Raw genomic sequence first — 22329 nt, 5'->3', positions numbered from 1 at the left:
ACTGCTAGATTCGATAGTCCTCAGCGCATGTCATTGCATTCATGAACCTATCAGGTTAGCATTAGCACAAGTAAAGTATCTGAGATTCAGAAAAAAAATAGAGGAAAGAGATTCAACACTTTGAAATCATTTCCAGCTATCTACTACTACAAATAAGTACTGAAACTAACTCGGTAGTGTCTCAATCGGAATGTGTACATTACTGTTGTAAATAAAAAGTTGACACACATCTCAGTGAGCCACAAAAAAAGAAATGTTTCTTCCTCCCAACAATTATTTCAAGAGAAGATGAGTGCAGGAGGCATCGAAATTCTATTCTTTCTGCAGTTGTACAAATCTCTGCCTATGGTTCTCGTACATATCATCAAAACCTGTTTGAACGTCATCTGGTTACAGAAATGCCATGTTGAAACAAGTGTGATTGGTGCTACATCTTGATTAATTCACATTTTGTCTTGTAGCCATATTCCAATGTTCTAAACCCTCAGAATTATTTCTCAGATGATAAAATGCTTCAAATAAATACCAGCCAAGAAAAATATTGTGTTGTGCAAACCATTTAGAGCAAGTAATCCCACAACAGACCTTGAGTTCAACAATTAAGCTGAACTCACCCAATATCCCTAAATCACTTATAAGACATTACTATCATGGAATGGGACAAAAAAAGTTATTTCAGGTTAAATTACAATGCAGTGGTATACAATAAAATACAGTGAACATATGCACATGTAGGAGGCATGCTTTATTTGTGCAATGATAAGGTTTTGGTTTGAGGCTTTAATGTGCTGAACCAACTAGTCTTGTAGGCCAGGAAATTATTCAAGTTCTTCACAACATAATCGTCCTCACGCTCTGGTCTTGTGAAAGAAAATGTGGTGTTTACAAAACATCGGAAAGAAATCAATCAATTGTTTCATAAGCGTATCAGGCTAATCATGAAGAAAATGAACGATGATTACATGAAACTGATGAAGGAATACTTAAAATGAAAACACATACCCAGTGTGGGACTTTAACCTGAGACCTACGGTTGTGGGATCGTGAGTCAAATACTCGAAAACTGTTGCCGTGAACCTGTAAGTACAGTCTAGCTATTCCATTCATGTACACTGGGACAATGCACACATTCAGCAAAGTTTACTGGATGTTAAGGCATCCAATGACGAAATACAGTTTTTCACAGGCTTACATGAAAGTAAGAACAAAATTCACAAAATAAGCTTTCCGTTAACTTCAGTCAAAATGCAGATTTTCTTAGCAAACTCTGTAGAAAAGGAAACGTGCAAAATGAAAGGGGATGTAAAGCATAAACTGTGGTTTTACAGGGTCAAGTGTATAACAGGTAACCTGCTGGGTGCTTTCAACTGGATACCACTTCTACAACCTACATCACAAAAACATGAAATTGATAGGATGGTAAAACTAAGAGCAAAAGATGGTAAAATACATTGAATGGTTAATGGGATGTTGTTATTTATATATAATTTATTCATTGTGCACTATGGCCCCAGCATAATGTCCATAGTACAAGCTAACCCTGTGACCAAGTTGATCGATCCTTGCATGCATTTTGAACACACATATCAACTCAAGTCACAAGTTTTATTTTTTTAAAAAATTAAACAACACTAGAGACTGTTTATTACTTAATCACAATACACTTTAATGAGCAGCATGTTTAAATTCCAGGTTATAAATACTTACAGAAACAGGTGCTAGCCAAGAGTGGTATAAAAAGTAGGCAAGGTTACATGTATAACAACATGGGGAATAAGATGGAAGGATTTGAAATAAAACAATGTTTTTGCAGATAGTGATGTCATCAGCAGCATTTGTTGATTGCCTTAACACGTCATGTTGAATTTTTCATGCTTTCCTTCCCAATCCTGTATATACCATACATGCCACAAATTTTAAATTTTATGAGCTATTGGAAGCTTATTCTCTTTTTGCTTTAGATCTAGAAATTTGTCTTGTATTCAGTTTGTATGGAGAGAATGGTGATTAGCAATATATATTTCAACAAAAACAATGATTTTAAATGTACCTGTCATTTCCTTTTAATTCACCATTACAGCATTCCTTTCCAATTCCCACTTAAAACATCCGTTCCCTGCATATCTTCCCAACTACATGGATTTTTATTTAACCGCAGGCTCCAAGGTTCCTTTCTTCCTATTTAAGTTACTGTATGTCACTTTTCTACCTCTTAGGTTCATGGTTACGAAATGGGCAATGGGACAAACTCAATGTTTACCCATGTCTCATGCAGAGTTTGAACCTGGAACCTCTGGCATTGTATCATATTACGTTAATGACTCTTCCATACATCCACTACACTACTAAAACCAGCAAAATAATATATCATGCATGAAGATGGTAGTAACATGCATGCAAGCTAAGATCATTCAGCTTCTATGAAGACCAACTACATCAGCCATGTCAAACTCAATTCTTGCTATGACCATTTAACTAACAACTCAAAATCCTTTGACAGTAACGTTTAGCATTATTAATAACAGTAGTAGTGGTACTATCAGTACTCTGGTAGCGCTGAATTATTTTCAGTTGATTGCATGTGGAGCTACATATTTTTAATTACTATATTGCATTGTATTAATTGTAGATTTGACTCACTGTACAATTTAACCCTTCATCAGTCCCACGAGAAGGTTGCGCAGAGTGCCAGAGACCAGGTGAGTAAAATATGTTCAATTGAAGGTCTAAAAAGCCAAACCCTAAATTATCATGAATAATTTTTTGCAAACAGTTGAGATTGTATAAAACTATGAAATGTATAATTTAGTTAATAAAATAAATACACAGGACAAAATAAGTAATATTCCGCACAATGAAAATTTCAATGTTACACGTGTGACCATGAAATTGAAAAAATGATTTTCTTGAGTTTTTGTTTTAAGTCCACTTTATGCACAGAAAGGCTAATCAGGCCTGGACTTGCAGTTTAAAGTGGGATCCGAACCACTTTTGCCCCTACTGGGTATCAAACCTAGGACAGCTTGATTACAAGGCAAAAACGTTAGCACTGCACCATTGGGAAGGCAACTGGAAAAATGAGTTTCTGCTGCAAAAAAATAACTGGTGATTCAAAGTCCTTTTAATATTTCATGCCACACTTACAAATGTTACGCTGATGGGCCTTAATGGTCATCGGAATCAAACTGTCCATCTATTGACTCACTTTCCCTTGGAATTTTCAAGAATAACTGTCATATCTGCTCTTCCTGCTTTCTGTCCATCTTACTACACCAACTGTTAAGTTATTGCACAAAATATCACAGTTTAAGAAAAATCACAAACACATAAATAAACAAAGTACTCTGTGTCAGTCACTCACGGAATGGCAGAGTAAAAATTAGATGTGCCATTAGTCGCGCACACTATCAGAAATCAGGACTTCGATGAACCATCCCCAATGGTTAGATTTGAGTCTCAGACTGGGCATCAGTGCTTGTGTACGGGTATCCTTTCATCAAACGTCATGCAATCATCATTTATATTGTGGTAGAAAAGAGATGTAAAGAAAAAGTCTAAATTTGCATAGGTGTTACAGAAATGGCCATAAGATCTACACAATCCATGGTACACTTGGTAGAGTGAGTCAATGTGTTATTCCTGCTGCTCTTCAAAAACCTGCACACTCCCCTCCTTTATGGAAAGAAATGCAGTCTTACAGGATTGTACAAGTGATCACAACTTTCCAAGAATTTTTAACATTTCAGTAAAATTTGAATGCCTATTCATAGTACGTATGTTCCAAGGTTAGTGTGCGTGTGCACTTCTGGTAATTATGACAAAACCATGACTAATGATTCCATCACATAATGATTTAACACACTGCAGCATCAAGCATATTCCTTCATAGTTAGTAATCCAATCATAATTCACAGTTCCTGGCAACCCTACAGTAAGCACTGAAGTTACTTGCCATGCATCAATTTAGTTAGAACTGAGCAACATGCATGAAGACACAAAGCAAAGTAACCAATAAATACAAAGGAATCATGAGTGAAAAAAACAAGTATGTCAAAAAAGCATTTAAAATCATCACTCCACCAGTACATGGTATTCAATGGAATTTGCTGCAATGGTATGATACAGATAATCATCTTGATGATGTAAAATTTGTGCCTACATGTGGGAAGGTACACCAAAGACTGATATACCAAAGTCAATGGAAAAATCCATTTGGTTATGAAACACAAGCAACACATTTAATTTGTGCATTTGCATCAATGGCAGAATCCCATCTTCATCCACTGAGAATAATTTGATTGTGCAGTTAATTATATGTGCATTATTCTTACATGACAGAGAGACCATACATGAACATGTTTTTTAACTCTCCCTCATTATTGACTTCGATTTAAAACTTTCACACACACACAATTGTAGCATACCATCACCATTCTAAAATGATTTTAGAACTGAGAAATGTGGATGAGTCTATGCAGAAATGTGTGCTGTGAATACATTGACTATGAATACATTGACTATACTGTTTTCATCCACTCTGCACTAAATAGAGAAACGTATCAACCAGTAGTTTTCTGAGCGGTTTAATAAGTTAATAACAGTATCTATTGAGTAAGAGAATGATTTCCTAGCTCATGGTTTGTGATAGCTGGTCCAACTGTGTACCATTGTGTTCATAGGCAATGCAAATAACATTGGCCCAGATCTTGATTGCGGAATTTGGATATCATAATGATGCACATATGTTTTCTACATGAATGGAATCCAATACCTGTCTGTAAGCAGATTCTGAACAGGTTTTCTGATTACATATTGATTATTTTTGTTTCCATTCTGCTCACGTTTGGTATTCTTAACATTATAATCATGATCCTACATGCTTGCTTTGTTATTATTTATATATTTTTGAGTAGATTAGGATTGATAGATTTGATTACATTCATATTTCCACATTTTTCTTTATTTCTTGCATGTGTACACAATGCAAAAAAGAATGTGGTACCCTTGACACTCCGTACCCCCTCGAGAAAGTGAAATATTTTGCATGGTTTATGAAGATTATGTTGTTTTTAGCTTGCGGAAATGTGTTATTGTGAAGTAAGGTATGTCCGTTACCTTACCACAAAGAAATACAGTCCGAAGGCTTTGCCCAGGTGAATATAGCACCCAAAACAAAATTCCACAACAGCAGCTATAATTTTACGTCTATAGGAGTGTTAGATTTGGAGCTGGAAACAAATTTTAATGTGTTCTTTCGCTATTTCAGTGTGCATACAGTTTATACTATAGGGCAACCACAAGCAAAACAACCTGCGCAGACCCGTGACTCCTGTGCACCGTACTCCCATGAGGAGGGGATGGGGAGAGTGGACCATGCTTCCTTATGGCCTGAGCTGAACGGAAGAAGGGAAAGCTGCACGGGCACTTTTCGGTTTTTTTCCTTGTGGTCACTATATAATAAAATGCAGCAAAAGTACCGAGATGGCAGGATTTTACTCACACAGGCCATTCTTTGGATGAAATACCTCTGTTATTTGAGTTTTCCATGTCTCCTGGAACCAATGTTATATTATGTAAAACATCAAAATTTGTCGATTAAAAAAATAACACAATTCTCGGGAGGGAGGGGTTACAGTGGGTGAACTACTCTAAGAATACTTCAGACAGCAAAAACTTACAAGAGTGATCACTAATGTAACCCATTTTTCACCACATAATTCGTCATGAATTACTGCTTTCTGTGTCCTTGAAAGGATCCAATAGTTTATCCGAACTTGGAACTTACTTCCACACTCATTTCCAGTATTCTTAATACCTTCGTTATCCTCCTATGCAACTTGTAAAAATCATTACACAATCAGTACCCTTACCAATGGATTATGCACCATCTAAGCATGTAACTTGCTGTAAACCACATAATGATTAATTGCGAGTTCACCTTCCATTGCTTAAGTGAAACAACTTTATACACTGACTGCAGATTAAAAAACAATCCTGCATAATGTAAGCACCAATTTCAAAATGTCTAAAATTTTTAAGCTCCCATTTTCATTGCCTGTAAGCAGCAATCAGATAACCAATGAACTTGTGCAAACTGAAACTATTAGAGATAAATAAATGTACGATACATAATGTAGAAATAATTATTTTCCATGTGTCCCCAGTTAGTTTCTATGTGCTCTTGAAAGAATATTGAGAATCAATTTGCAAATGTTGAGGGTTTATCCTACGGATCATGCTCAAAGCAGAACATTGCATTATCTCAATATATTTCATTTCAACCTATGAGGTAGCAGTCTCAGACAAATTACTTCCATACAAAACGCACTACACCTAAACAATTGCACCTTCTGTGTATTCACTGTTATAAAGCACATCCACACATGCACCATAAATTTGCAATGAAAATCATTATCTAAGTAAAACAGGGAACTTAGTGGAAGTAATTGAATTTTGGGTAACCACTCTAGGTTGTCAAATGAAATAAAGTGAGATGTAGTACAATTAAAAGAGTCAGTGCTTTCATTTAGAACTTTACGTATGTATAAGATGTGCATTCTGTAGTAGAATGAACGACTTCTACCAATATTAGTAATGGATCATAAAACAACATAAACAGGGCCGATTTTTATACTATTTTTACAACTGAATAAGGTTTCCATCTTCAAACATAAAAAGTGGATACTTCGCAGTTGTAAACATTACACTGACAACCAAAATTCAACCATTAGTTTACTCGTAACGTGACTTTTTATTGTTTTGAATATATATCAATAAGACGTCATGCAAATTTCACCCACAAGCTATCATCGACGATTCAGTACTTCTCCCGTTACAATTCAGTTTCAGCGTGTACATCCTTTCATAAATTAAGTATTCCACACGCAAGAACCTCTGCATGTCCAGTAGAGCAACGACGAAATAAGTAAAAAACAGTATCCGAATGAACAAACTTTACCAGTGCGGGGCAGATTAGGCCTAACGAAAGGTAAACAAACAGCCCGTGATCGCTTGACGCTGAAATGTATTAATCGATTTCTTTAAAATTTGCTCCTTATCGGACGTTATAGAGCCTCTTTTTGTTTTCTAATCCTAAATAATAATATAAATGCCAGATCCTCTCTTTCTTACCCTATACTGAACTCCATGTTGGGGTTGTAGTAATGATTTTCAGGGCATTTAAAGCCCATGTTTGGCCATACACAGTCATGCACCACTTTTTGCATGTTTTACGCTGTCTAAAAATTAAGTTGCAATGACAACACAACACACAAGTCTTCTGCACCTGCTACTCTACGCCGATGACTGATGCAGTGTCTGGTTAGTTTACAAATGACAGGTTGGAGTTTACTCACAACTTTAAGCCCTGTGACTCCGATCCAGGAGCGTCTTGCGCTTCCATTGCAGCTCCGAGGAGCGTAGCGGTTTCTCGAAAAAGAGTTGCAACTTGCATTGTGAGATGTTGTAAACACACGTTCCTTGTTGTTTCAATAACTTTTTACACATCCGACGTCTCACAGTTTCGCCAGCCCTTCCACCTAATGGCTGGCCATTTAAATATGGCTAACCAAACGAGCATCGAAACCTCACCCTTTAAAAAGAGTGAGCTCCACTGCGATTGGTTAACTGTTAGGTTGCTGAAAAATCAATAACATGCACTCTGAGCCTCCATTTTTGAGACATATGTATGTTCAAGGAGAAAATAAATACCATGCTCAAACACAAAACACTGTTATTTTTTCCTTGCGTTCACAGGTACTGCAAATCCTCAACCGCGATCCGATGGTTCGAAGTGCAAAGATTGATTCACTAATCAGCTGGAAGCCCAACTTGCTTTGCTCGATAAGTGGGTGGGACTTGGGGAGAAGAGGGGTTGTGATTCGCCATATATGGAACAAAACAAATGAATGTATTAAAGCGAATTTTGAAATACACTGAAAACCGCGAAACTTGGGAATTACTGAAGCGGATAAAGTTAATAATAACCATGCAGATACAAATTTTCTTTTCAATACTCTACTGTGAAGTCAATATAAATTACATTTAAAACAATCAACTTCATATTTCTTGGCTCCCTTACTTTATGAAGGTCTGTGTGATGCGACCGTTGGAGGAGCTAAGAAAAATCGAAATGGGTGTCTGCATTAATGAGAATTAATGATATATTAAACATAAAATAGTTGTTATATCGAAATCAGTTCATTGGTTGTGGGATTATGCACAATTGCTTTGTGTTAAATGCATTTAGCATTATTTAATGCTACCGTGAAATTAAGCATAAACCACATATTTGAACTAGGCAATGAATTTTTCTATTTTCATTATTTACTTTACTATTCTTTTTAACATACTTGTGACATGTTTTTATGTATACAGAAGTATATGAGCTCCAAATACACGATTAAATACATGACCAAATACACGCGCAAAAAATTGCATGGGGGTAATTGATTGATTGATCTTGTGTTTTAAGTCCGCTTTATGCACAGTAAGGCTAATCGGGACTGGACTTACAGTTTAAGGTGGGATCCGAACCAATATGAGCAGTGGCGAAACGTGACATTTTTACGTAGTCATCGCAGCAAGACTTGCCAAACGTCAGGGTCAATTATTCAACCGGGGCGGGGCGGGGGATTCCTGCACTGATAATGATGATAACAGTGTTTGTACGTGTGAAGTAGAGATAGCCAAATCCAGTTTTTCTACGGAGTATATGATCGTAAAATAAGGAAGATAAAACTTTCTTAATAACTACTACCCGAAAAAATTGAAAAATTGTTAAACCTCTCTCTAAATTCGGATTGCCTCGGAAATCCGGGTAGTAAAATTTCAGAATCGAGATTTTAAATGTTCCGGAATCCTGATAGTTTTGGTCATCCCTGGTGTGAAAGTAAGATATGTTAGGAAAAAGGTTCTGTCTGAGGGTCTGAGTATGTCTGTCACCTCGATAACAAAAATCTTGATCAGTCTTGTCATTTGTAAGCATAGTAAACACAAAACAAAATGAAGTACTTCGTGCTTTGTAAAGCAAGAACATTTTTTTTTCCGAAATCGATATTTGTACCGCAGGATCCAAAAAAATTAAAAGCAGAAACACTATGAAAGAAATACAATGGATCCAGAACTGCTTTTATTTTTTCAGTTCTTTCTAGCACTAACCGTGGGGAAATTTATTGTTTTGCTTACTTATATATATATATATATATATATATATATATATATATATATATATATATATATATATATATATAATTCTATGAACCATTGCTTTAATGTATTCTGTGTAAGTTGCATTGCGATGCTCTTCAATATGTGTTTTTCTCTTAAAAACAAGAGTGTCGCATGCTTTACAGTGCTGGACATTCTGAGAAGTTTCATCTGGATGACGTTACAGAAACCCTACCGTGTTTGTAAACTAGGGGGTGAGATAAAGGTCTCTTATGACCAGACCTTCAAGAGTCGGGGGAAAAAGCGGTCGAAGTACCTTGGATTCACAGACCTGCTGCGATGACCTGGCCCGCCTGACACCATTGCACTCAACAGGAAACATAGCGGGACGGTTGGGCACGGGGGAGGGGGTAGAACTGGGCTCTCCTTTCAATGCGCTAAACTTAGCGAATCTCTTGCGTATTTCTAGCTGCTTCATAGTGTCACGTGACAAATTTCGCTCAAATATGCGAATATTCTGACTTATTTCTTCTCTAAAATATTTAAAAAGCAACATTTTTATTATTTTGCTTTGTCATCGCCGCATCCCCGATGACCGGGCGCCTCTGACTATGACCCTCCACCTGGTATTGAACCCGGGAACATGGGGGTAAGAATGACAGGAACAAATATTTCTTGCATGTACGTACGCTTAACAAGAAAGTAAACCCGATCTGATGACAGTGTGAGGAAAAGACGAAAAAAATGCAAAATGTTCCAAACCTAAGAAGTGAAACAGTCAGCTGTTTTCAGTGGCTTTCCCAAGGATTTAGGGTTGGAGGGAATCATAAATCCCCCTCCCCTTTGGCTCAGAATTCCTAAACAAAAACGAAATGAAAAGCATGAAAATGGCAAAATGTAGGACTGACTACTGCAGTGCCTTCATTTGGTTATTGTGCCGCTAGAACGCGACCCGTGTAGCGTCTGGAAGCACGTCGCTTGCCGACGTAATTAAATATACGCATCGCCTCAACCATTACCTTCTCAATCTGAAAGCCTGATGGCTTGCTCCGGTCACGTGACTAAACGTCATCAACTGGAGGCGAGATAGCTGTCATGTGTGATTTGCTTCTTCGGAATCAATGTTGGACCTTTTTAGTGAATATGGAATTGTAATGCAAATTTAAGAACTGTAATCGAGTTTACATGACGTGTAAATATGCTTAAATGTGGAAGAGGTATGGTGTATAAGTCTTGTGTACTCAATTGCAGAGACAATTACAATGAAAAAGGTAAGAGTAACATTCATATTTCTTCAAGATGTTGTTAAAAATGAGAAATTTTTAGGGCAATTCCATGTGATTCAGTCACTACGGTGCGTTCATTTCGATCTGCAGCCGAGAAGCGTGGCGGGCGGCGCTGACGGAGATGCCGACATTTGCGGCCTGTAATGCCCGCTTATTTTTATAGACATATGCAGACATTTATATAAATATTGCAAAACGATCACTAACCTGTGTTATAACACGCAAAAGTTCTTCTGTAATTCATCCAAGTTCTGCTCTTATATACACAAAAAAATACGCTTTAGAAACGATGTTAAGAGCCACAGATAATAAAACATTTTAATCATAGTTTTGACCAGTAACGTCCTGCTTAAGTTTATATCCTTGAAAGAGTTTTGTGCCGATGGGGATCGTTTGGAGGTTTTGAATGTGCAACACTGTATCAAGATTACGCTGTAGAAGAAACCGTTAAAAGTCAATAGTGTTCGTGAGCTTCCTTGCAATCCGAAATCTCCGAGCTCGAGTTTTTTGTTCCTTCGCGACTAGATGAAGACAGAGTTGTAAATATAGTGGCGAGCAATGTAAACCAAGAGTGTGTTAATTTCGTACTGTGCGCAAGAGTGTTATTCTTGGTTACTTGCAGTTACTTGTTTGTGTTATTGTAGTGTGTATGTGTGAATCAGGGAAAAATGCGCCCGGGAAAAATGCGCTCTCGCAATAAAAGTGGGAAAAATGCGCCCTCCCAAGAGTAACCACATTAGAAAGTGGGAAAAATGCGCCCAGCACACATGACCTTCACCAACTAATCCATTGAAGAGTTGGATTTCCCGGTTACAGCGGGGGCGGGGGGGGGCAAGGGAGGTAGAGGCAGAAATCTTCCCTTTTCCTTCGGAAACCCGTTTCTACCTGGAACTGCTAAGGCGGAAGAAGAGCGAACTAGGCCAGTTTTGTCTGGAAGAAGACAGCGTTTCTTGACTACTTTGTACAACAATGGCTGCAAAATCCAAATCTACCAGTTGATGTGTGGCACTGTGGAGAAGCAAAGCACCGCACGAACAATGCTGTCGAAGGGTGGAACAATAAGCTGCACGAGAAAGTTCGACTTCATCCCAACTTCTACACCCTTCTGAAGACGCTGAAGCAGGAAGCGGAATACAGCGGATACAAATATGACAGGGCTAGCATCGGTTTGGAAGGAACGAAGAGGAAACGAACGTACATAAAACTGGATGAACAGATTAGCAAAATTTCACATACTTACAAAACAAGCACACCCAAGGACCTTACCAAGTGCCTGAGAAGTCTGGCGTACATCCAAAAAATGGAGTAAACGATCGTCAAAGGAGGTCACAAGAAATGGAAATATAAATGTAAATAAAAACTTTAATCAAATAAAATAAAAATTACAACATATTAAATAAAAATTACAAAAGTAAAATAAAAATAAAAAATTGACAAAGGACATCATCTCCAGCTTCTAAACACGCCGGAAAATATAATATTTTCTTTTTCTTTTTTTACTTTACGTTAAAAAAATCTCTTTCCTGACAGTCCCAAGCCTGTGTTAAGTGTGAGATGAAGCTGCGTAAAGGTTGTTTTAATCAACATATTATCATATTGGTGAAGGTCGTGTATGCTGGGCGCATTTTTCCCACTTTTCATTTTGGTTACTCTTGGGAGGGCGCATTTTTCCCACTTTTATTGCGAGAGCGCACTTTTCCCGGGCGCATTTTTCCCGACACCGTATGTGTGACGTGTCAGTGAGACGATTGGAATGCCAGCCGCAAGATTCACGTTAGAACAAAGATTTTTTTATGTATGACACGTACCTACGTGAAAACAAACTCGTGTCGAGACGTGTGTAGGTAATTTGTACAGAAATTCCCATGCGTTTCAACTCCACACAGAGATACGGTTAGACATCTTGTCCTTAAATTACGAGAAACTGTATCGTTAAATTTTAAAACACCTAAGCAAAAACGACGGATTCTAACCGAAGCAAAACTCGATGATATTGGTGCAGCGTTAGAACGTTCTCCAAACAAACCTCTACGCCGTGTTTCACAAGAGTTGGGCGTGTCAAAATCATCGGCACATACAGTCACTAAGCTACTAAAATTAAAACCATACTCTTATAACACAGGTTAGTGCTCGTTTTGCAATATTTATATAAATGTCTGCATATGTCCATAAAAATAAGCGGGCATTTCAGGCCGCAAATGTCGGCATCTCCGTCAGTGCCGCCCGCCACGCTTCTCCCGATCTCTCGGCTGCAGATCGAAATGGACGCACGGTACAAGTAACAAATGTATTATACTAAAAAATAAATAATAATAATAGTTCATGATGTAAACATTTCATGTGTCCGAAATAGGCATCAAATATACTCGTAAATGTGGACAACATGTCAACATTTTTTTTTCGAATTATCAAATAATTTACCCTGAATTACAAACGTTGGTTAATATTACGTATACCAAAGCAATTTGTTAGTGTAAATTTTATGCAAGCATTCGATAAATTATTCATATTATTTACACAAATTTTCAGTTTCAAAATGTGCTTAATGAAAGAAAGCTATACAACGGGACAAAGTTGATTCATGTGTACATTTATTCTTATTTTATCCCGCTTTATGCTTCTTTATGCTAATTGGAGGCTAATGGAAGATATGTTGTACATTTAAATACAAAGGTGCGATGTGTAACAAGAACGTCGATGAAATATTCGTCTGTAAAACTATCCAAGAATATATATATTACTTATGTTTCAAATACAAATGTTTTTACACAGAAAGCATTTTGTTACCTAGCTATGTTAATATGAACTACAAATGTATTAAATGTTTAAAACTGTTTCATATGAACTGCTTTTTATTTTTTGTCTTTGTGAAGCTTCAATGTTCGTAACTTCGATTATGAAATCAGTGATATATTAACATTCTTCACGATTTTTTTTAACAGAATGTAAAAAACAGTGTAAGGAAATATTCCAAATGTTTATTTCCCAAGTGAACGTTAAAATGGAAATATTAATCTGCTTTTTTCTTCAATGAAACTCTTAAGTTATTGTCACAAATCTTACTAACGACAATGAAAAGATTCAATTTGTTTATTATCTTTCGTTCAATAAAGTCAATAGGATCGAAATTACAATGTGACAAATTATTTACGTTTAGTTTTATACACAGAAATGTAACATTGCCCTTGTACCAATTTCTTTCGCTTTTGCTGCAAGAATATAGAAATTAAGGTTTGTATAGCTCCACAGAATATCTGCATTATCTGGTTGATTAATTTTGGGTAAACTTATAGACAATTTAATTGATTAGGTAACTTGGAAAGTTTACGGTCAACCTAACATGTTTTTCATTTAATCAATTGATTTTACATACAAAAGTTCATACAAAAGCGGTTACGAGTTTTACTGTAGCTGACCAATATTCCCGATAATATTTTTCAAAGATATACAATGTTTAAATATTTCCGACAGGAAGTTTCTAACGGTTTTCAACTCTTTCTTTGTGTTATGGTAGGAATTTTTGTGGTGGCCATAGTGACTTCCTGAATGAAAATTTTGGTGTAAATATTCAATATTATACATTTTTCTTCTAACTATATTCGTCGGGAGGGTAAATGTCAAAATTTAACTTCATAAGAGAAATAAATATACCTTAATTATCTACGGTAAAATTACGTCAAGGAGTTTACAGCGTTAAGACGATCGTCTCCAGATGATGACGTCTTGACTGAGCGCTGTGGCCTGAACCTCAAGATGGGCTTGCCTCAACTCGAGCGCATAGCGCATTTGGAGCTTTTCAAACCAAGGTTCCGTCAAGTTTCTCTTCGGTAAGCACACTGCAATCGAGATAACTCTGATCAACATGTTATCGAGAACTGACACATGCGGTCTGAACCAGTGGCGTGCCCAAGTGGAGGGGAGTTGACGGAGCCATAACCCCCCTTTAGCCTAGCATTCCTAAAAAAAAGAACGTCAAAGACAGAAAGAGATGGCAAAATGAGGACTGACTACCAAAAAAAGTATACGTAACCCCCTCCCCCGCCTTTCGAAAATCCTGGGCACGCCACTGGTCGGAACGTGGCATCATTAGCGGATTTAGCGGGGAAAGGGGCACGCGCCCCTTCAAGTATTGTGAAAAGTGATGACAACATTATATCCCAACTAACAAAAAAGGTTCGAGCGACACAAAACAGAATCCTTCAATAATGTACTTTTCCATAATGAAAAAGAATTAAAAAAATAGCACAAAATAGGCTAATCCGTACTGGGTCTATTTGAAATTGAGATAGTAAGCCGCCGTTAAAACAAGACTGGAACATCTTGATTACAGTTAGATAACATTAAAGCTACCTGGAAAATGTTAAAACTAATGCACCAGTAGAAACAGAGACGGTGATACGGGTTTTGGGTGCCCTGCAGAACTGAATAAAGGGATTCTGTATAACTCGTGTTTAATAACTTGCACCTGTAACTCCAGTACGCTTAATCGTTACACAATGATTGAACAGCACAATTGATATGAAAGAAAAACCGTACAAATAAGTAATAATAATAGCTATGATGGCATTTTACCCACACTCAGTGATTTATCCACACACCCCTAACACCCCCCAACACCCTCCAGAATTTTGACGAACACTCCTCCAAGCAGAAAAGTGGAACACCCCCCCTTGTAGGGGGGTGTAAATGTGGATTTTTATATCAACAATAGAATGACAATAATTCAACATTAACAAAATGGAACCATTTGTAGCTCTACAAGAAGCGTAGTCCAATGGACCTTTCGATCAACTAAAACCAAAGTGTCAAGAAAGGAGGGTGGAATGTGCAGCATGGCCATTTCCTGGAAACACCAGCTCCCTTGACAAGGCTTTGGTCAGCTCTAGGAAAGGGACATTGCCAGATGGAAAATTTCAAACTGACCTCTCGCCCTCTTTACAGGGAGCACATACCGCACACAGTGTTGAGAGTTCAGCGCTTGAATACCTAAATAAATATTTCTTAAATACGTTACAGATTTGTAAATTCAACCCCTGAGTCAATTAAATTTACATTTTGTTGCATTTTCCTTTCGAATCTTTCATGTGAAAAATGTACGATAAAAGTAAGGGAAGAAATTGAAAGATAGAGGTTTAACTCCTTGTAGTGAATTCTGTTAAGCCCCTATCACACGGAACTGGATTTCTAGTAGGAATGCCCTAGTTGGCGCTGAACTAACTTTCTAGGTAGCAATCATGGCCGCCTGGTTGACTGCTTGACTGGTTTGGCGGAATAGGACATGTTCTAATTGCTACTTGCTTTCCTCGACTTGATTCTGTGGAACAGCCAATCAGAGCAAAGTTTTGCCATGTGAAGATAATCTGTGAGTGTGCAAATTAACTTTTTTGTCTGTGGTTTCCGAGCGTTACTCCAGCAATGTATAACGTATACAGCATGAAAGGCGCGTTGAGTTACACCATCTATGCTGAGTGCACGGTGTTTACATTTGAAAGAACTAAAATATTCTTCCATACGTGTACAGTAAACGTTGTAAAGTATGTATTTAAGCAGCGCCATTGTTTTGTACCTAATAACGTTTTATACGAAACGTTATTCCTCTCGGTTGAATAGTTATCGGCTTTTAAAAATGTGAAGTGATACATTGTTTACATCTCACGCGGCCGCCATTACAACTTCCCTCGTATGGGAACAAAAGTCTATCGACAAGTACGCTGATAAGTATCGTGTGAGGCGAAAACTAGCAAATTGGTAGCCAGTCCAGCGCCAACTAGGGCATACCTACTGGAAATCCAGTTCCGTGTGATGCGGGCTTTACTATGGTAAGGAACACTATTTTTCTTTAACTTGGGCGAGATGGATGATTTTTGGATTGGTAGAGAAGAGAACAGTCAAATGCCTCAGTGTAGCATCTCAGTTCGTGTGTTTTCGTTCTGCTTAGTGTAACAATGTCGGAAACTTTACTGCAAAACTGGCTGAAGAAGGTAAGAGAAAACGAGACCAGAGAGAAAGAAACCGAAAGTGGTGACTAGAAAAGCAGTGACAATAATTTCTTCCAACGGATATTCATATAGTACCAATATAAAATTTACTGACTGAGTATTCGATATAAAACGGCAAGTATTTCATGAAGAACCTAAGTGATTCATTCACGTCTATAGTTTAGTTGATGTATGTGACCATATTTGTGGGTCTAAGAGTTCTTACCTTTCTAAAAGAAATTATATATTAGAAATAGAGTTGTAAATGGGGGGAGGTTCGTGCAGGGTGGATGCCTGGGCGCTAAGGACAAATTGGCTGCCGAACAAGCAAAACAGATAAAAATAGAAAAGCGTTAACGTCGTAGTGCCCTGTGAAATTATTGGCACCCTATTAAATTAAAGTTATTGTCAGTTTGGAAAGATATAGATTTAGTAAAAATTGTCTTCCTCTTTTTATCTAGTCGGTTCCCTGACATAATGACGTATTTTATTTCAGAAGAAGCAAGGGAAGTATAAGGAATTAAACATAAAAAGAAATTTCATTTACATCAAGTCCGAAATTTACATCTGACCATAGGCGCACCAGTGGGGGCACGACGGCTCTTGCCACTGCCTACTGGAAAACGCGAAGAGAAAAATTTCGTTTCGTTCATTGTGCTCTCTGTGTTGGAAAGTGAAAGAAATGCTATTCAATTCTTAAATAATTGAAAATAAAGCATTACTTCAATTTAGAAGTGAAAATTCCTTGCCTTCCCTTTGCAGTTACCATGCCATGGATTTATTTGCACGTGTTATTTCGTTTTCTTTTAAGGCAAAGAGGCACAGGACTCCTAATTCACTAGTCTCTCATTTAGTATTTGAAAGATAAACTCTCAACAGCGCCAAGCGTATTTTTCAAACTTTTGTAAGGGTATAAGACTTCAATATAAAATTCCTTGACCGATTTCGTTCAAAAGCAATACAATGTATCTTATCTACCAAACGTGCATCCCAACTTCCCACTGTATTTTAAAGTCTTCATGGCCATGCTCTAAATGTATAGAGTTTCATTACTTTATTTCAGTTTGTGAATCATTGTTTAAACAGAGATTTGAAAACACCAGCAGAATTTAGAACTACTCGCTACATACCGTCAATCGGGGTAATTTCGTCTTTGAGGGTAACTTCGTCATGAGACCGATAGATGTCGGTAGGAGTGAAGATGATGACTGATTCCATTGTCTATGTTTTGTATCCAAATACCTTGCTTTTTGTTTCCTTATGATACATGTGCTGAACCTGTTTTGTTTTCAAACACGTTGTAAGATTTCAATGTTTAAAAACCAATAAAAAAATAAAATAAGAATAAAAGACACACAAACGTCACTACTTTGACAAGAGGATATATTTTGCAATTCATACCATTTTGCGTGACGATCTTACCTCTTCGTGGGGGTAATTTTGACCTGCTAGGAACGTAAGCAGAGATGACAAAGTTACCCCATTTTCTGGGGTAACTTCGTCACGAAAATGCTGTCGTATTTGTCCCCCCTAATATTTTGGAATTTTTTGGTATTCCTTCAGTACATTTGTAAAGGACAAAGTGTTCCTCGCGTATATTTTCGTGTTGTCACTCGCCACGGATTTTGCAGGGCACATTAGAATATGCCAAAATCTGTAGGAAGTTACCCCATTTGACGATAGAACTATAAAAATTATATATATGCATATTTTCTAACTGATGCTAGAACAGGACGGGGCAGGGGCATGTGCTGAGGTAAAGAGGATGCCGAACGAACAAAGCAAGATTGTAAAGAGTAAACATCGTGGGATACTGTCGCTATGTTTAAATCATAATATGCATAATCAGTTTGCAAAGAAATAGTTCTAAAAATTTTCTTGCTCGTTTCGCTCGCATTGTCATAATTTATTCAAGAGTCATATTATATCTGTACTTATTATTACTACTTCAGACAGGCAAGCGCGCACGCATCCATGCACTGATATTTTATCGATGAATTGGGCAAACCCCCCCCCCCCCAAAGATGAACACCTAGTTACACCTACAACAAAGAACCATATAAATACAGTTAAAAAAATATTGCGCAAATGTTTCTAATTTCTTTATAACTAGCTTAAGAATTGCATGAAATGGTTTCTGGTAATAATATGTTTAAATTTTGTATTTTTCAATGTCATCTCTTGTGTTTTGTATAACGATTGATTAAATCAATTACTGAACATTATCGGAAAGCATAATTCGAAACGTTAGACTGAAATGTTAACATTATCACAAAAATCTATTTTCCATCTTTTCCTGCATTTGACATTTTTTTCTTCTGAAATGTTACGTGAATGGATAGGAAGGGGGGTTTATCTCAGAAAACATCTATGAACAAATTGAATTACAGCGAACATTTTAGAAACGGTCCAAAATATGCACTTAACATCCCCAAACTTACACCCCCCAAAAGTTTCCAACCCCCCTCCCTCCAAGGGAAAAATCCTGAATAAACCCCTGCCCACACTGTGATGAATACTCGTACTACTGAAATCGCAAGGTAGAAAATGTTTGTGCTTTGCTGAAACAAGGCACTCGGAGTCTACTCCGGACACTACTTGCTTCAAACGAATACTCTTACACCATCATAACTATTGCACTGGTCAATGATTTATTCTCTCACACATCCAGATTTTCAGCAACACCCCCTGAAGCAAGAAGCGCAATGTATGGTCATTTTGGCAATAAACGTACTGGTACCTTTATACCAAAGGGCGCCCGCAGGTTTTTCTCTCAGGGGGGCAGAGTCATAGAAACTATTATTATTATTATTATTACAGCTATTATTATTATTGCTATTATTATTACTACTACTACTACGATTACTACTTATTATATTTTTTTAAAAAATTACATACATTTATATTTTTCATATTCTGTCCTATCTATACATATTTGCATAACTGTTTATTTAACATGTTAATTCATGTAAGCTTTTTTTATAGTTAGATATAAGATTGAAAGCTTAAATATAACCCTACTTCGATAATAATAATAATAATTGTTGCTGCCACTTACAATATTTTTTGTTGTACAATTTCACCATTCGAATCATTAACTCTTTCCACATGGTTGATGATTTGTTGTTTTAAGTCCACTTTATGCACAGTAAGGCTAATTGGTACTGGATATACAGTTTAAATTAAAGTGGGATCCGAACCACTGTGTGCCTCCACCGGGTATCGAACCCGAGACCCCTTGATTACAAGGCGACGACGCTACCACTGCGCCATCGCGGCCCGCACCCACATGGAAAATTTTGGAAGAATCCCTGGTAAGTTACATAAATCATGTTGCACAGTATTATGTGCATTGTTGGAATTGAAGGGTTTAACGTAAAAAGAGCATATTCCACACTTAGAAAAACGGAGGGTGGGATTAGGATACAGCCCGAAAGAAATTACTGCAGAAGTGATCTTTTGAGGTGTTGTTCATCTACTTCAGCAGGGTAACTAATAGTCACTGTTTATTATCGCAGATGTCGTCATATCATGTTACTGGGAACCAGATTTCTGTTTCCTTTCGTAAATTGATTTTTTTAAAAGCAATACTATCTGTGGAATTTCTGCGATTATATAAAATTTCAGGAGCACATTGCGGGGCCCATACAACTCGCCCCCCCCCCCCAACACATTGCGGTGGTTGCGGGGGCGGCCGCTACGCCACTGATCCACATACAGACAAATGAAGAAGTGGCCAGCTGCTGACACTCATTCTGGAAACACTGCTGCTAACACAAATACTTTCCTGACATTTCTGGAAAGAATTAATGTAATTCGAATGGTGAAATTGCAGACATATTTTATAACAAAAAAGTATTGTTTTCTGTGACTTACAGGCCGTAAGTTAGAGGAACTATTATTATTATTTGAAGTAGAGTTACATTTAAGGTTACAGTCTATTTTACACTGATGATCTAACTATAAAAAAAGAGCTTTTTGTCCTACATGAATTAAAGTTAAGTATACAGCTATGCAAATTGTATATAGATATACAGAATATGGAAATTACAAATGTATGTAATTTAAAAAAAACATAAGTATTAGTAGTAGTAGTAATAATAATAAAGTAAAGAAAAAGTAAAGTGTTCCCCTGTGCATAGCACCACGCCATGAAGGCGTATAGGGGGTGTGGGGGTAACGCCCCACACTTTCTTCATCCGGTCGTAAGTGGGGGTGATGTGATCAGCATCACGCCCCTGACCGCCTTTACCCCCCAGGGTTTCCCCCAGGTACCCATGTTATTCGACGCTGGGTGGGCGCCGGGGCCGCTTTCACCGTTAGAAAAGTTCCCGGATTTGAACCGGCCGGGGATCGAACCCGGGACCTTGAGCATGGTAGACAGACGCGTTACCGACTGAGCCACCGCGGCCATAATAATAAAGTAGTAAAAACAATAACAACAACAACAGAAATAAAAACAACAATAATAGCAGTAATTGTAGCAATAATAATAATAATAATAATAATAATAAAAGTTTCTGTGACTGCCTCCTTGAGAAAAAATCCTGCGGGCGCCCCCTTTCCCAGAGACAGTGTGAAAGATCCGTGTTTCTCAAAAATCTAAATTGATTGGTTAAACATTGTCATCTACTCCCAACATGGACGATAAGGTGTCGGAAGATGAACAGTGTGAGGACATTAAAACCTGCGTATTCGATAAGAATGTGCCGATCATTTAAATACACGGCAGAGTGGAGGGTCCAGCTCTTGCTGCAAATGTCTGTGGGTGAGACAGACGTGTCCAATGAGAAGCCGGCTTAGTATAATCTGTTATTTGTTGGAGGAATGGTGCGAGAAACGTCATGCACCAATGATGGGCTTGATAGCGTGGAGCTTCTTCTCCATTACTCCATCCTGCCAAATATTAAGGAGGAAAGAACGTAACACATTCTGGAGTTCCCTGGCTGATGCAAGGTGGGAAGGAAGCACTTGGCTATTTGCATTTGCAGACTTTGGCAGCAGCAGCAGCAGCTGCTTGTTGACTTTAATGTCCCCAACACTGACAGAGAAGGACGCTAACCGTCGAAAAATTTACTGCACTAATTATAGGTGTGTTTTACCTACGTCACAAACTGTTGCATTGTGGGATCGAGCAGCCATGATGGTGGCCAGTTCTTGTAAACATACGGAATTCAAGAGGGCGAGCGGGAGATTTGTCCCTTCTTTACGACGGTACTTTGTGCACTATTCGTTTGTTTAAACAGAAACTTACGTTTATCCTCTAATTTTTCGAGAAAGAAGGCGCACTTCACGGCACAGAATGTGCAAGGACTCGATAATTTTTGATCAGAAGACTCAGTCTCTGGTTGGCGAGAATAAATCGTGACAACATTAATGAACAAAGCTAACATTACAGAGTGTGGAGTGAACATTTCCTCTCAGGTAAGTTCATATATTACTTTTGTGTGTGACTTTTAGTATAAATGGATCTAATTGCTGTGTGTAACCATACTTGCAAATAGTGTTTCCTTTTTTTGGCAGTAAGGTGATGATAATTTCGATAAATTTCGCGATAAAAATTATAACATGTGCTGTGTGGTTTTAACGCACACAGCTGGATTGATTGATTGATTTAGTTTATTTTACTTCGCGTTTTGTGCCTCTTGGCTAATTTGCGAAGATGGGGATGAGTGATGAAATTATGAAATTGATGAATGGACATTCACAAACAACGAAGCCCGAGCGGGATTCGAATCCGGGACCCTTGGCGTCGCAGCGCGATGTGCTAACCACTCGGCCACAGGGTCCGGCGCACACAGCTGGAAAATGGAAATATATATGCAAAAGTATGGATATTTGTAAATGCTCTTGCCTAGGTTGCTCTTTGCCCGATAGCCGGGGAAGGCAACGGTTGT

At 37.7% G+C, this 22329-nt stretch overlaps 2 protein-coding genes across 5 annotated transcripts in view; one reads left to right on the top strand and one right to left on the bottom strand.

The window, feature by feature from the left end:
- The window catches only part of LOC145983869 (uncharacterized), a 47052-nt gene extending 39239 nt beyond the window's left edge, over positions 1-7813 (bottom strand). For 2 of the 3 annotated variants that reach the window (XM_083116933.1, XM_083116935.1), the window contains exon 1: positions 7356-7813. In XM_083116933.1, the coding sequence (XP_082973059.1) occupies positions 7356-7453 (98 nt within the window). In that variant the 5' untranslated portion in view covers positions 7454-7813. Of the gene's footprint in view, positions 1-7131; positions 7303-7355 lie in introns of those variants that run through there. The other variant, XM_083116934.1, reaches the window with a different exon arrangement.
- The window catches only part of LOC145983867 (uncharacterized), a 178621-nt gene that overhangs the window by 94454 nt on the left and 61838 nt on the right, over positions 1-22329 (top strand). The window lies entirely within an intron of this gene.

Source organism: Lepisma saccharinum, chromosome 2 (genome assembly GCF_977018435.1).
Source record: "Lepisma saccharinum chromosome 2, izLepSacc3.1, whole genome shotgun sequence".
Taxonomy (NCBI): domain Eukaryota; kingdom Metazoa; phylum Arthropoda; class Insecta; order Zygentoma; family Lepismatidae; genus Lepisma; species Lepisma saccharinum.
The sequence above is the reverse complement of the archived record's forward strand: the minus strand, read 5'-3'. Positions and strand labels throughout refer to the sequence as shown.